Source organism: Pseudophryne corroboree, chromosome 6 (genome assembly GCF_028390025.1).
Source record: "Pseudophryne corroboree isolate aPseCor3 chromosome 6, aPseCor3.hap2, whole genome shotgun sequence".
Lineage (NCBI taxonomy): Eukaryota > Metazoa > Chordata > Amphibia > Anura > Myobatrachidae > Pseudophryne > Pseudophryne corroboree.
The window spans coordinates 353,968,854-353,985,918 of record NC_086449.1 but is presented as its reverse complement, the minus strand read 5'-3'; the positions used below and the strand labels follow the sequence as shown (position 1 = coordinate 353,985,918).

The 17,065-nt window shown below is 42.5% G+C and overlaps 1 protein-coding gene and 1 long non-coding RNA gene across 5 annotated transcripts in view; one reads left to right on the top strand and one right to left on the bottom strand.

Annotated features, from left to right (window-relative positions):
* NRG4 (neuregulin 4) overlaps positions 1–12,223 on the bottom strand; it is a 32,575-nt gene extending 20,352 nt beyond the window's left edge. Inside the window, exons 1-2 of one of the 3 annotated variants that reach the window (XM_063926596.1) lie at positions 11,773–12,223; positions 9,730–9,811 (exon numbers count right to left, since the gene is read on the bottom strand). Coding sequence is in view for 2 of the 3 variants with exons in the window: in XM_063926594.1 (XP_063782664.1) it covers positions 9,745–9,754 (10 nt within the window). In the remaining variant the exon portion in view is untranslated. The remainder of the gene's footprint in view (positions 1–9,729; positions 9,812–11,772) is intronic. The other 2 variants (XM_063926594.1, XM_063926595.1) reach the window with 2 other exon arrangements.
* The window catches only part of LOC134932291 (uncharacterized), a 73,157-nt gene that overhangs the window by 34,116 nt on the left and 21,976 nt on the right, over positions 1–17,065 (top strand). Inside the window, exon 3 of one of the 2 annotated variants that reach the window (XR_010179297.1) lies at positions 3,537–3,610. This is a non-coding gene — a long non-coding RNA (uncharacterized LOC134932291). Of the gene's footprint in view, positions 1–3,536; positions 3,829–17,065 lie in introns of those variants that run through there. The other variant, XR_010179296.1, reaches the window with a different exon arrangement.

Here is a 17,065-nt window from a genome sequence, read left to right as displayed (position 1 = left end):
CCAAACGGCAACGTCTGAAATTGGTAATGACAATCCTGAACAGCAAACCTCAGGAAAGCTTGATGTGGAGGATATATTGGGACATGTAAGTAGGCATCTTTGATGTCGACTGACGCCATAAAATCCCCCCCTTCCAGACTGGCGATCACTGCTCAAAGAGATTCCATCTTGAACTTGAAACTTTCCAAATATAGATTGAGGGATTTTAGGTTCCGGATCAGTCTGGCCGAGCCATCCGGCTTTGGGACGACAAACAGGCTTGAGTAAAACCCTTCTCCCCGTTGTGACGGGGGTACCATGACAATGACACGCTGCTGACATAGCTTTTGTATCGCAGCGCACACTACTTCTCTTTCTGGCAGAGAAACTGGCAAGGCTGATTTGAAAAATCGGTGGGGGGCACGTCTTGAAACTCCAGTTTGTACCCTTGGGACACTATTTCTAACACCCAAGGATCCAGGCCCGAGTGAAACCAGACCTAACTGAAGAGTTGGAGACGTGCCCCCACCGGTACGGACTCCCGTAGAGGAGCCCCAGCGTCATGCGGTGGACTTGGCAGAAGCCGGGGAGGACTTCTGCTCCTGGGAACCTGCCACAGCAGGTGACCTTTTTCCCCTTCCGCTACGTTTAGAGGCAAGGAAGGACGACCCTCTTCCTTTTTTGTATTTATTGGGCCGAAAGGACTGCATCTGATAGTGAGGCGTCTTTTTCTGTTGTGCAGGGACATAAGGAAGAAATGATGACTTACCCGCGGTAGCAGTAGACACCAGATCAGCGAGGCCGTCACCAAACAAGACACCACCTTTATACGGGAGAGCCTCCATAGCCTTCTTAGAGTTGGCATCAGCATTCCATTGATGAATCCATAGTGCTCTCCTGGCCGAGACTGCCATGGCATTGGCCATTGATCCCAAGAGGCCAATATCCCTATCCGCATCTTTTAGGTAAGCAGCAGCGTCCCTGATATAACCGAGAGTCAAAAGAATGCTATCCCTATCCAGGGTATCCATGTCAGCTGCCAAGTTATCTGCCAACTTACCAATAGCGCTACTCACCCATGCCGACGCCACGGAAGGTCGAAGCAGCGCACCCGTAGTGACATATATGGATTTTAAGGTAGTTTCCTGCTTACGATCCGCAGGGTCCTTTAGGGCAGCCATGTCAGGAGACGGAAGCGCCACCTTTTTTGGATAGCCGCGACAGAGCCTTGTCCACATTGGGGGATGACTCCCACTTTTCCCTGTCCTCAGAGGGGAATGAATATGCCATTAAAATTCTTTTGGGAATCTGCCACCTTTTGTCAGGAGATTCCCAAGCTTTTTCACAAAGAGTGTTCAGCTCATGAGAGGAAACGTCAGCTCAGGTTTTTTACCCTTATACAAACAAACCCTTGTATCAGGAACAGCAGGCACTTCTGTAATATGTAAAACGTCTTTAAATGCCACAATCATGTACTGAATACTCTTAACCAGTTTCGGATTTAAATTGGCTTCACTATAGTCGACACTGGAGTCAGAGTCCGTGTCGGAATCAGTATCTGCCATCTGGGTAAATGAACGCTTTTGTGACCCACTGAGGGGGTCTGGACCTGAGACAAGGCGTCCTCCATGGATTTCCTCTATGTTTGGGTCTGAGAATCAGATTTATCCAGCCTTTTAGTCAATAACGCCACATTTGCATTCAACGTACTCAACCTCTCCACGCAATCAGCAGTCGGCGGTGCCGACAGAGTCACTCCCAGCGCCTTATCTGCCCCCACTGCAACTTCCTCTGGGGAGGAGCACTCAGCCTCAGACATGTCGACACACACGTACCGACACGCACCAACACACTGGCTATAGGGGGACAGACCCACGGAAAGCCTGTTAGAGAAACACAAAGGGAGTTTACCAGCTCACACCCCAGCGCCTATCCCGGTACTGAGACATTTTACACACTGTCTCAGACCTGTTTGCGCTCTTATATCAAAAGATAGTAGCACCAATTTACTGTGCCCCCCCCCCTCCCCCCGTTTTGCACCCTGTTACTTGTGCAGACGTGCGGAGGTCCGTTCCAGGGTCTCTGCATCCTGTGAAGAGAAAATGGCACTGGTAAGCTGTGAGGGCTAAGCCACGCCCCCTCACCAGCGTGCTGTAGTCCCGCTCAAATTCAATTTTTTTATACCGGCAGGGGCTCTATTTAGTGCAGGGGCTCTATTTAGTGGCAGGGGCTCTATTTAGTGCCTAGGCACTTCTAATATATACTTTATGCCAGTGATAACTTCAATACTCATGCTGCCCAGGCCCCCCCCCCCCCCCCCCTGCGCCCTGCACCCTGCTAGTGCCGCCGTGTGTGTGTATGTGTGGGAGCATGGCGCACAGTACTGAAGTTTTCTGCCGTCACTGAAGTCTTCTTTTCTTCGTAATACTCACCCGGCTTCTATCTTCTGACTCTGTGAGGGGGGTGACGGCGCGGCTCCGGGAACGAGCAGCTAGGCGCACCAAGTGATCGGACCCTCTGGAGCTAATGGTGTCCAGTAGCCTAAGAAGCAGAGCCTTTGAAGTCACAGAAGCAGGCCTGCTTCTCTCCCCTCAGTTCCACGATGCAGGGAGCCTGTTGCCAGCAGTGCTCCCTGAACACAAAAAACCTAACCAAAAGTCTTTTTACAGAGAGACTCAGGAGAGCTCCCCTGTGAGTGTCCAGTCTCTCTGGGCACAGAGTCTAACTGAGGTCTGGAGGAGGGGCATAGAGGGAGGAGCCAGTTCACCCCCATTTAAAGTCTTAAAGTGCCCATGTCTCCTGCGGATCCCGTCTATACCCCCCCATGGTCCTTTTGGAGTCCCCAGCATCCTCTAGGACGTAAGAGAACAGCAAAACGTGAAGATAGTGACTTACAGCTCATTACAATATAGGACAAGTACAGGGAATATAAACAGAGCTGTCTCAGTATACGGCACTGAAATAAGGATCAGGGTGGCAGAAAACTGAAGGATTTGGTGCCATCAAAGGGAGTATTGAAAAGAAGATAGGTTAAGTAAGAGATGTAAAAGCACATGAGGGAAGAGGACCCTGCTCGTGAGAGCTTACATTCTAAAGGGAAGGGGCACACAGACAGGGGTGATACGGATGGGGTAGAAAGTGAGCGTGGGCCACAGAAGGCTTAGGATGAGAGACGGCTGTGCTTGGTAAAGAAGTGGATCTTGAGAGCCCGTTTAAAGTTCTGTAGAGAGGTGGAGAGTCTGATGGGGAGAGGTAGGGAATTCCAGAAAAAAGGAGCAGCTCGTGCAAAATCTTGGAGGTAGGAGTGGGAGGAGGTAATCAGTAGGCAGGAGAGGCAGCGTGCATTAGCAGAGCGAAGAGGACGGGTGGGAGTATAAAGGGAGATAAGGTCAGAGATGTAACTTATTCAATGACTTGTCAATGAACACTAAAGGCCTGTTAGTGGCAATGTGTACAGAAGTACATTTTAATTTATTTCCTTTGTCTGCTTGTAGGCAAACTTTAAAAGAAATCAGAGTAAAGCATTTACATTATTGTATAATTTTATTTCTCAATAGGAGAACACCATCTACTTATAGCGACATCATCACTACAGCTCACAGTCTTGAAAGGTGGAGATTGCAAAACTTATGTAAGCCGGTATAAAACATCTATTTACATGTATGACTAGATACCTTATAAATGGAGTGCTCTTATTGTTTAATAATGTATAGTAGCTCCGTTGCTGGAAGTGTTCAGCTGATGTTTTCCTGTTTTTGTTTTATAACTATTACAGATTACTGTTACTTATCTAACTAGGTTGTCCTTTAGCCTATAACACATTTCCGGACGGATACAGTTTAGCACCTACAACGTGACAGTATATAAATTAACCATTCTGTTAAAAATTGATGAAATAATTAAAACCAGTTACTTATTTTATCTTTGCTTGTGGGATTTCTAAAATAATAACATTTTCAAATGTGTAATTTGTGCTTTGAATACCATCATTTCGTACAGTCACTGGAACTATTGTAACTAAAGCTAGACGACCAGCAATCTTGCCGATGGCCTAATGTGACCGGAGAGACTAACCAGCCACACGTGTAATGGCGGCCATGGCACTGTAGGGGTTAACCCCTAGTGCCCGGCGCCATTATGGGGACAATGGGCGCTTGGCGACAATTTTAAATGTATAGGGCGCTAGGCACCAGGTGTTTAAAATGTTTAAAAAAGTAATATATATATATTGTGCTATGAGGCACTACAGTGCCTGGGTATGTGGAGCCTGTGCAGGGCACAGGCTCAGTGTATATTTAAAGGGAAACACGTGTTTAAATGAAATGTATTTAAAGGAAAAATGCAGTTACTATAGCTGTCTGAATAATCATCTCCTGTCAGTAGGAAGTGGCATGCTAATGGCCCTGTCCTAGCAGAGAGGTGTGAATGACAAAACCTTTTGATGTGTAAGTTCCTTAGAGAAAGATGCTAATCACGGGGATCTCCTTATCCCATATATAAAGTCTATGGGCTTGGAACCTGTTTGTTTCATGTAGCTGATTTAATTGATATATGAACCCTGAATGGCAGATGCAGGAAGGAAGACTGTTTGTTGTGTTGCAGCCTTTCCTGTTGTAATCCCAAACACTGGGATTGCATGGAGATGTGAATGAGACAGAAACATTTGTATTTTGAAGCTACAGTATGTGATAAATTTATCAATAGTGAATGTTAATCTGATACCAAACGTCTGTGTCACAGGAAGGAGGATATTGTTTTATTGCACTTATCTCCTTTTGAAATGTAATTTATTTATTGGTATTTTGTAAGATATCCTGATTGGATAGAAAGGGCTCAGAGAGGACATGACCCCCTGGTGTACTGTGTGGAAAATTGACATAAAAAAGGAGGCCTGCGTGCATCCAGAGTGTATTTGTACCATCTTCATTCTGCTGGAACATCTTGCTGTATGCTGTTTCCCCTAGCAATAGGGAAGAGTTCTCTTTAGAACTATTGCAAATAAATACCATTTGCCTCAAGAAGACCGCGTCATCTTGCGACCTACAGGGTTATGCCAAACATAGCCCCGTCCTCCGGCTGTCCAGGGAAGCACCTAACGTCTCCAAGTTCCACCTTCCGCCAGCTACCGGTAGCGGCCTAGTCAGGTGACTAGTGGGGATTCGTCAACACCACACAGGTGTGGTAACGCAGTGTGTCGGCACATACAGAGCAGAACCGTGGTTCCAAACGCCACGGCAGGTTAGGAGTTTGGTGGTGGCAGCATAAACCCGCCCACAGCGCAGTAGGTGGAGTCAGTAACAGGCAGTTACTGACGGTAAGCGGGAATCCCCTATGTGGTCAGGTCCCGTGTGACCTATCCTTCCATTCTGTGCACAGGGGACGGGACACGAGAGCGGTGAGTGCTTTCGTACGGAACCGTCCTGTCACACCTACTGACTGCAAAAGTGAATTATGGGAGTGATTCAGACCTGATCGCTGTGCTGCTAATACTGCTGTCCTGCGATCGGATAGTTGCCGCCCAAGGGGGAGTGGAAATTCGCCCGTGCAAGTGTGCGATTGCATGCGGGCAGCAGCAAATCCATTTGCAGCAGTCTGTGCGCAGCCCAGGACTTACTCCTACAGTGCAATGTGAACAGGCTGATCGTGGCTGGAGCGGACATCGGACACCCTCCCTGAAAACGCTTGAGAACGCCTGCATTTTTCTGGACACTCCCAGTAAGCGGTCAGATGCCACCCACAAATGGCCTCTTCCTGTCACCTTGCGAATACCTGTGCGAAAGAAATTTTTCTCACCATCTTGTCGCTAACCGGCGATGCCCGTTGTTGTTGGGCGTCGCACGTGTGCATTGCGGTGCATACGCTGGCGAAGTTATTACCTGATCACCCGCTGTGTGAAAACGTAAGGCAGCGATCAGGTCTGAATCGGGCCCTATATAGACAGCTGCTGCACTCTTACTTTTACCCTGCTCTTACAGTGTCCCTCCCCTCCTCTATTGAGGAAGAGGAGACTCAGCGCCGCCGGAGGAGGAAAGAGAGCGCCCCCCCCCCCCCCCCCCCTGTGACACAATTTAGAGAGGGGGTAGTGCCAAGTGCTATGAAGGCAGGGGGGGGGGGGGGGGGTTAATTGTGGAAAGCAGTAGGCAGCTCCATTGTAAGAGAAAAAAAATTTGCTCTCTCTTTGTACTCGGAACTCCCCCCCTCGTAAGCCACTGATTTGATGGGAAATATTAGCTCCAATGCAATAAACTACATCTCCATAATATTGCCAACACTAGCCTGAAGAGTCCTAATGATGTAAGTAGGATCCATGGTTTCATGCTGTTTCTATATCTCACCCTACCACATGCATGGTGTAATTGAAAACGTGATTTGTTAAACCACATAACACATTTCTGATCATTTACTGTCCAGCTTCTCAGCAAAATGGAGGTGTTCTACCTTGTTTGCATTAGATAGCAGTGGCATATCTGCTTATATAACTCATACAATGTAATGTGCGTCGTACTGTTCATTGAGAGACCATCTTAATTGGCCCCTGATTCCGATTATCTGTATTTTGATGCACTGTTGCCCTTCTGCGGGATTGAACAAGTTTGCCCACTCTCCAGTACGGCTGAGCATCTAGTTGCCGTTTACAGCCACAGGCCCTGTACTCCTACACCACTCTGTGTATACTTTAACAACTGCTGCCCTAAAACAATTTAACAGTGCAGTTGTTTTACTAATGCTCACACCTTCAGACTGCGTAGCTATCCCATTGTTTCATGAGCGATAGATTTCATTAGTCTCTGCATACCCTCACCTTCCCGTTATACAGATTTAGACATCCTACGTCAACATTAATTGCGAATAGCTACTTTGCATAAAATCACCTGGTGATCATAATAATTTGGCCACTCAGTGTAAATTGTAAGCTGCATTGGGACAGGAACTGATGTGAATGATTGACATTTTCTCTGTAAATTGCAGCATAACAGGTGTGCTTTATATAAATAAGATAATACATAAATGATATAACAAAGCTCAACGTAATCTCAGTTGGTGATTATGAAATCATGATTTAGCATATATTATGTTATGTTACACAAACCACACATTCTTGTTACATCACAACTTGAAATTTCTTCTGACCCTGAGGTCTACAAATGGGTAAAGTCCCCACCCTACTAAACATTTTAGTTATGAGGAAACAGTGCCAGCTACCAAACTCATCATTGCTACACAATGGAAAACACCCCGCTACTTCTTGCTAAACAATCTGAAATTTTATTAACGCGAACATAAAAAAGTTTTCAGTTTTCAAGGCTAATTAACCTCAAATAAATATCACATTATGGAGTAAAAGTATTACCCTGGCACTGATCGTGATGGTATTTCTCTTCCTGCTCTGAGGTACAGCAGGAAGTATTACCCTGGCACTGATCGTGATGGTATTTCTCTTCCTGCTCCGAGGTAGAGCAGGAAGCACTGGCGCCGAGGTGTAAGAACTGAACACTCTCCCCTCCAGTGATCCCTATCTGTGCTTGTAGCACATCAGCCTAGTGCTGATGCGCGCCCGGTGTCTCTCCCACCCCCCACCCCCTCACCCCAGCCGGCTCTCTGGGCATGCGTGAGATCTTGCCACTATCACGAGATCTCCTGCACACAGCCCAAAGCCGGCAGCCGCAGCAGCCACTATAGTGGCTGTCAATTGGCAAACACCACCTGCAACTGTCAAAATCAATAGCTGCAGGTGTCGGAACCGGTCAATGCCACTGACTGTTCTTACATTGTCCCACTCCATCGGCATGCTATCCAATAGACAGCAGCGTCAATAATGACAGGAGCCTGTCACCTTGCTCACAGCGCCGCTGTCATACATGGGGAAAGCGGTATCAGTGCACATAATGTGCGCTAATACCACTTCTCCCCCGTAACAGAGGGTAATACATTAACCCTATATTACATACCCTCATAAAACATTTCTTGTCTTATTAACATGGCAGATAATAGTATCTAATTGTTCACCCTCCTGGATCTGCTACAATATTAATCAATATCTTATCCTTAAAACACTTGCACATAAACTAATCTTTTTGAGAGTTCCAAGCAGAACATGCAATAAGCAGCATCCTTGTAGTCCTTTTATCTGCTTTAGTGTACAAAACAAGGACTTGTACCTTGTGGTTCATTCTGTATGTTTTTTAGGTTGTATGATTTGGGGGGCAAATTTACTAAAGTTTTGTCCAACAAAAGTGGAATAATTGCTCATACAGTAGCAACCATTATCCACATTGAAAGCCCGCACTAACAAATTGTCATGATAACGCACCAGTCAATCAGCTCTAACAGCCTGTCATTTTCAAACCGGTAATGATTGGCTGGTGCATTATCACCATCCACTTATCACTGCTTAATCAATTCTCCAGGCTTAATACATCTGCCCCTAAATTACCAAGTGGGATAATTTCTGAAAGTTTTTTCTAACATTACTGTGCATGGACAATTGCTTCTAAATAGATTATTGCAGTGACTACTGACTGCTGAAAATTAGGTATTATTAATGCCAGTGTAATTTAACTATAAAGTGTTATTTGTGTTTATGTTACACCACCTGTGTGTTGCTTTTTGTAATAGCCTGCAAGATGCAGACATGGGCGTGATTATGGTGAGTCAGCCCCTATTTGTAAAGTGGATTTTAAAAGGCAAGACCAGGTTGGTTTTGCCTTCTAAATGATTGCCACTTTAAAAATATGGGCTAACTCGCCAGATCCAGAATTGCGCCCGTGTCTGCATCTCACAGGATATTATAACATACGGCCCTAAGGGCCTGTTAAGGTTTTCTTAACCAAGTACGAAGGCATAGAAGCTTATATCCAGCTATACATGCAGCTCTTAGTTGGGGATATTGTCATAATGTCAACAATACAATTTCGACTGTTCTGATATTGACATTTTTGACATGTCAACATTGACCATGTCAACATCTACAGAATGCTGACATGTTCACAGAGTCAACATATGAAATGCTGACATTCTGCACAGACCGGCAGTGGAGGGTTAGAGTTAGGTTGTGGCAAGGGAGGTTAGGTTGAGGGGTTAGCCATACCTACCACTGGAAGTTCCACAGGATCCTTCAGAACTCATCCTGATGTCATCTCTGGACCCAAAAGACTCCGTTGGAGCCTCGCCAGCGATCACCAGGGACATTTTGTCAATATTCTAATCATGTTAACATGAGTCGACTTGTCAAGCACGTTGACATTAAGAACATGTCGACATACTCATTCCAACAAGATGAATTGTGAGAAATATATCACACCACTGTGTTGGACTCCTGTTTCCCTAATGCTTTTTCATATCATACAACAAAATAAACAGGTTGTTTTAAATATCTACCACTGGTAGTAGCAAGTTTATGTTATTGTAAAACACGCAGTATTTTCATGTGGTTACATTCAAATTTCAGTGTTTAAAGCACACCAGTGGAGAATTGTATTGGAGAGACAGGTCAACGGAGGATGCAGCATGCAGACATATCATCAGCCTGGCTTTTGCGTAATTTTTTTGTAATAGATGTGAACTGTTACATATGTACTTCTTCACTGTACAGATATGTACAATGTTTTATCAGTTTGCTACATAGTGGCCAATGACTATCATCTTTAAAAGATACTACAAAGCTTACATTTATTTATAGCTTTACAATTACCATTTGCAGAATAACATCATTAATTCACCCACATTATAATAACATTTTAATTCTCTCACATCAATATACGGTACCTGTTGTCATATTATGCAGACAGATAATTTGGTCCTGGCTTATAGACAATATGCTGGAAAATGGAATCTGGCAAACAGAAATAATATATTTTAATAGTCCATATCCTTAATAAATATCAACCAAGTTACTTTTATTTGGCATTAACTAAGACCTGTGTATCCATATGATGAATCTTGGTGGATCAATTCATGCACAAAACCTTAATCACCATTTCCACTGTAACACTCCTATAGATGTTAGCATCTCTGCCAACAGGTGAGTACAATCTTTAGGCACTGTGTGCGCCCAACAATACCACATTATATTAGGGTAAACCCATGTATTATAATATACAGCACTGCCAGCTCCAGTATAATAAAATGGAATTTGAAATGAATACATTTCAGAGGATTGTCACAGCACCCAACTATCCCAGACTTGGGGGTGTGTCCCTCTTTGGGGCCCAATCCCTGTGTTGCATTTACCTAGCTCTATTTTGGGTACATAGTGGTAGCAGTGCATGATAAATTATGTTTTATCCTGTATATGTAACACTCTGATGTGTTGTACATATATATAAGTGCAGCAAAGGGCATCCTCTTTATGACCAGTGTTAAATCCTGATATATATATTTAGGGATCCGGACTGAAAGTCGACAGTAACTAGGTCGACAATGTCTAGGTCGACCACTATTGGTCGACAGTAACTAGGTTGACAGGGTGTCTAGGTCGCCAGGGTCTTTAGGTCGACATGTTCTAGGTCGACAGGTCAAAAGGTCGACATGAGTTTTTCACAATTTTTTTCTTTTTTTGAACCTTTTCATACTTAACGATCCACGTGGACTACGATTGGAACGGTAATCTGTGCCGAGCGAAGCGGTAGCGGAGCGAAGGCACCATGCCCGAAGCATGGCGAGCGAAGCGAGCCATGCGAGGGGACGCGGTGCACTAATTGGGGTTCCCGGTCACTCTACGAAGAAAACGATACCAAAATAACATTAAAAACTCATGTCGACCTTTTGACCTGTCGACTTAGAACATGTCGACCTAAAGACCCTGTCGACCTAGACACCCTGTCGACCTAGTTACTGTCGACCAATAGTGGTCGACCTAGACATTGTCGACCTAGTTACTGTCGACTTTCAATACCACACCCATATATTTATTGGATTTTTTCCAGAGAGAAAGAAACACAGCAGAAAAGTCAACACATAATAAATAGAATGAAGACAATCAGATAAACAAAGAAGATGTACAGGGACACAGAAATGTAAAGTAATACACTGGATGGAACACTCGTAAATGATCATAGTGCATCTCCATGTACATTATCCCATACAAAACAACATTAAATATTGTCTATAGATCAATGTCTCTTATCATTCTGATTATTTTATAATAGAAACAATAATAAAAGACCAAAGATGAAACATGGAAAAGGGAGGGGGGGGGGGGGGGGGGGTTGAGTACTAGTTAAATTTATGGTCCAGTGGTGATGAGATAGTCGCATCAAACTTAACAGAGCAGCTCTCAGAGATTCGGAAATAGACAGTTTGGTCATATGGTCACCATAACTTTCAATGATTTTTAACTTATATACTGTATATCATATTCAATATGAACAGATAGTATGATGACATTAATAACATAGAATGGCAGACGTGTTACTGTACATGAGTATTAAGGGTTTTAAGAGGGACAAGAATAAATCAATGACATTTGGCAGCTACACATGTTGTTTATACATTCTAATAGAGATATGAATGTTACATGTAATACACTATACATTCCTAATACAAAATATATAGGTCATAGTTACTCCAATACACGACAATGTAATACAACACTTTGTGTTTTGTGCTATATTACTATTGACACCCAGGTCTTCACGTAATGTCACAAATGCACATAGGCCCACACAAAGTATGAAAATTGTTCTGCATTTCCACATGTTTCACGTACACATGGATTCTATTACTACTCACAGGCATATACTGTCACACATACAACTGGGCAATGCAACAACACAAAAGTGTTTTGTTACTTACAGTATGCTGTCATCTACGGCAAAGATAGTTGCTGCATGTCACTGGTTTGTGTCCTGTCTGTGAAACCCCATGCAATCCTAGCATGGATATGGCACTTCCTGAGATCCGCACTGCTCCTCCCCTGGGCTGAGTCTCTCCCTGTTCTTCTCGCTTTACACAGATTATCCTTTCCTTTCTAAAGTTCCACAATATTATGATTGCACTAAGCTCCTTCTTAATTTGTGCCTCTGTGCACCATTACAGTACTATTATACCTGTCAGTTACAGCTGTTACAGTCGTGTTGCTTCATTGGAATGCTGCTGATTGCATAATTTTGCATGTGATATTTTTAGCATGGTTTGTGCTGCTACATAAAAACACAGTGATTGAGCGCTGACAAACCTTATCTGGGAAATCTTGTTTTCCCACACCTAAAACTCCTGTTACGCTGGATTAAGATCAGGTGATGGGTAGAGATCACTTGGCAACCCAAATAAAACAATGAGTGGCATTTATAAACTCAGCAAAGTGTGTATCAGACGTCTACCGTCTATATAATGGAGTAAGACTAACAAAGAAACTATGTTTGGAATTATTACAATTATTTTTACATAAGACAGTGAATGAAAGGACAGAAACTAATGTACAAGTATTGAGCTAGAGATAAGATCATTTCTAACAAGTAAAATCCATCTCCAGGAACAATGGCACAATGCTAGTAAAAAGATATTCCCTTCAATATGTAGATATACAAGTCATATCCAAATGAACATACAGTAAACTAACGTTAGCAACATTTGCAATAAAACCTTATTTGCATTTTCTAAATAATCAGCTTAGTTTCAACTGAACCTACAGTATTTATACAACATGGGACACTTGCACTTTATGGCAAATGCAGAAGAGAACATGTGTACTGGGTACCTGGATGGAGGAGATCAATCTCTGCAGTCTAGTGTAGCACTTGGCAAGACTTAATATTGTGCTGAGGAAGTACACCTTGTTCTGTCTGAGGGCTGGCTGGGATATACCATCTGCCTACTTGGCAACATCTTAGTGACGGAGAGGAGAGAGAAAGATTGTGAACCTTTTAGAATAAGCTGTGTCTTCATTGACTTAAATCACACAAACAGGATTCGAAGACAAAAGAGAACAGATTTGTCTGTTTTGTAGAATCATAGTACTTACTTTTTTTAAACATTTGTTTATTGGAGTTTTCAATACAGACAAAAAAAAAATTATAAAATGATGACATACAGTACCTGTACCACACGTTTCAATAAAGGAGTACATTTCCCTAAAATGAATGCCAAATAGAATCAAGTTAAACAATGCGAACAAACAAAACAAAACAAAACACACGAATACAAGCATTGACAACAGACAAAGGAAAGAGCATAAGGAAATAAGAGAGGGCAAGGGGAAAAGGGAATGATAATAGCACAACATAGCGAATCAGTGGTGACGGTACTCTGATAGGTAGTATTGCATCTGATCAGAAGGAAACTGTGAGTCTGCAGTTGACATACCAGTCTGTGGATTCAAAAATATGCAAAATTTGCTATTGAGAAATTGGGTCCAAGGTCTCAATATATGGCCCATATTTTTATGGAAATGTATATCCACCTTCTCAATATCTGGAAGTTTAGTTTGGCATTCAATGTACAAAGTTAAAGTCTTAGCAACATCAGTTTAACTGTCTCCAAAAGAGGGGTGGAATCAATGATTAGTTAATTTAAGAAGGATTGCCTTCTTTACTATTGCAATAATTTTGAAGAATGGAATAAAATTGTCATGTGATGAAATCATGCCAAGTTTGCACACAATAAAGCCAGGGGCTCTAACTGCAAATTTAGGGGAAAAATATAATTCAGAAAATTAATCAATTTTCTCCCAAAATGTCTGAATTTAAAGGAGGAAATTATGAGAAAACAGGGTATTGACCAGATTCCTCCCAAACCATATGCATCTATTGACCTTTCATATATAAGACCAACAAACTATACAGAGGTAAACTAATTGTAAAAGGGCATTTTGAATGTAATTTAACATTAAGTCCAGATCTTGGTCAGATCAGAGTGAATTTAGGGCCTAACTGAAGGTTGATTGCAAAAGCAAAATCTTCCTCTAATGGGCAAAACCATGTGCACTGCAGGTGTGGCAGATATAACATGTGCAGAGAGAGTTAGATTTGGGTGGGTTATATTGTTTCTGTGCAGGGTAAATACTGGCTGCTTTATTTTTACACTGCAATTTAGATTTCAGTTTGAACACACCCCACCCAAATCTAACTCTCTGTACATGTTATATATGCACCACCTGCACTGCACATGGTTTTGCCCATTAGAGGAAGATTTTGCTTTTGCAATCAACCTTCAATTAGGCTATTAGTCCCTAAATAAATTCTTAATTTTTGTATGGAATTGTGGATACAAAAGAGAGCAAAGACATTAAAGCATCAATATCACAGGGTGGATTCAATGCCCCAAGGAGAGAATGTATACTGTGGCAAATTTACAGGTACATGAAAAAATGTTTATTATGTAACTCAAATTTGTCTATCAGTAGTAGGCATTGCCTAAAGTTGGGGAAAAGAGGGAATGATAAAGAATATGATAAATTTAAAGAATGTCTCCAAAACTTTAATTTCTATCCAGACAGATAAGTATCCCTAAAGATAATATTAGACATGAAAGCTGGAGGAATAGAGTGTTTGGGAGCATGTAATAATGCACTGAGAGGAAAGGGGGACACCAAGGTATCTTCTATGTCTAACTTCATATATGAGGAGTGAGATTATATATATACGCATGGGAGAAAGCTCTTGCTAAACCACCAAGCCACCATGTTCCTATAGCAGACACAACTTAGCTATTGAAATCTTATGCTTTTTATTTGCCGATAAGGATTTAGAGAAAAAACGTGTCAGCAGTAAGCAACACCAGCATTGGACAAATGAATATGGAGCATTTGTATTGCATGGAAAAGCAGTAAAAGCAAAGTTAACAGCCTTGTAACAGTATGAATTAAAGGGTGATATTGGCCCCAGACAGTTTATTTCATTTCAAGGGTATGTAAATCCAGAGATATTTCAATTCTGACCTTGCTCCCAGTCACTGCCCTGAGTGAACACCCATCATTTTTCACCAGGCCTACTAGCACCCTGTACAAGAATTTTAGGTGCACCCCTCCCTCATGGGACAGAGGGTGTTGCTATTTGCTCCTGAAAAGTGGGAGTGGACTCACAAGGGTGTGGCCTCAAAGGGAATGCCATATCCATATGACGGGATGAAAGTGACGCCTTGGAGGGCAGAGGCTGACAGAAGAGAGAGGGCAATGGGTAGATATTGATGCAGGGAGAGGCAGAGGGTGCGGCAATGGGTTGCTCCTTACAAATTATGCCCAAACAGGAGTACTCCTTATACATGTTACACCACACAGTAGTAGTGCCTCTTAAACATTTTGCCACATAGTAGTAGTGCCCCTTACACATTATATGTCACATGGTACCCCAATTCACAAAATATGCCACACAGTGCCCCCCAAATACCATATATGCCACACAGTGCCACTCAACACATTATATGCTACACTGTGGTACCCAAACACATTATATGCCACACAGTGCCCCCCAAACACATTATATGCCATACAGTGTCTTCTTTTACCTCTCTGTGGTCAACACACACAGGCAGCCATTGCTCTGTAGTGTCCTATATTGCACTTCGCTGGCCATAATATTCCACTTCGCTGGCCATACTGTATGCTCCACCCTTCTCTCTCCATCGAGCCCCCACCCCTTCCTGACAGTCTTGCTGCCTTGTGGGTTTTGGAAGTGGGAACTGCTGCAGCCTTTACTGCCACTGAAATATTCAATTAACAGTGCCGGCTCCTCCTCCCGGTGCCATTATAGTGTAATTGCACTGGTCAAACGGGCCTAGAGATGGCACTAGTTTTGTCTCGAGTTATGTTGCCAGCTCTCCAGTACGCAATAGCACATTTGTATGTATGCACCATAGGAGTTTCCTGAATATTTCATGCATGCACAGTAAAATAATCACTCAACTGCACAACACAGCGTCTTTCTCAAAATCAGGCCCTATGACAAAAGAATGTAATTATCGAAGAAAATGCTCCAACATTTGTTGCGTTTCTTTGTGGAAAAAAATGTAAACTCCTCAGAGAATTAATTATCTTTGAGTCAAATGTTATAATCAATGATATGATAATCTGACAAAAGGTATTTCTAGGACCTCAGAAAAATAGTTACTGATGATTACAAGTCTGGAGAGGTTTTATGTTGAACATTTTGTCCTCCCTCTATCTACTGTAATACAGATAGTGAACTCTTCCTAGGAGGAACAATAACTATCACCAGAACAATATCTCCTAGAGGTGATGACCAAGGAATGTGAGGTTCCTCTTACATTTCTGAAGTCATTGCTTATGGTCATGTTAAAAACTAGTGTGTATGGGACAATACCAAGAAGGAAATCATTGTTCACCAAAAAACACATTGCAACCTGTATGAAATTTGTGAAAGACCACCTGTGGCCGAGAAGGCCACTTGAAGAATGACAGACAATGGGCATAACATTTATTTATTTTCATGTTTCACAAAAATGTTAAAAATATTACATATGATTGTTACTATTCAGGGAAGCTTTACATCCCTTACAATGGGAGCTTGGAATCATTGAAGGAATAGTACCAGCAATTTCTAAAGGGAAGATTAGCAGAATGTATGTTGTGCAGCATGAAACTGATCCTACTCAAACATGTAAATATGTAATAGATCGCCCAAAGCAGAAGTTTCTCATTTTAGACTGGTGACATAATCATCACGTTAACAAGTGAAATGTGGCGTGACCGACATTAAGCAGTTCAAGCAAGGCTGCCCATAAATATTAATGAGTTGGAATAGTTCCATAAAAACTATACGGTTAATAAAAAGGAACAGGTACAGGAAATGGTCACATGACATTCTTTGCTATTTGTTTGACTAAGGCCCAGATTTATCAAGCCTTGGAGAGTGATAAATTGCACGATGATAAAGTACCAACCAATCAGCTCCTAACTGTCATTTTTCAAACACAGGGAGATATTCAATTACCACCAATGAGACATCGGGAGTGAAAACTCCTGATGTCTCTTCGATTTTTTTTCAGGGATATTCAATTTGAACACCCCCCCAAAAAAGTACTTTTTCACCTGAAAACACACAGGTTCAGTGAAACCTGTGTGTTTTTTCGGCAGAAACAGCCCTATTTTCAGACGAAAATGGGGCTGTTTTGGGGGATTTTGCTTCGCCTG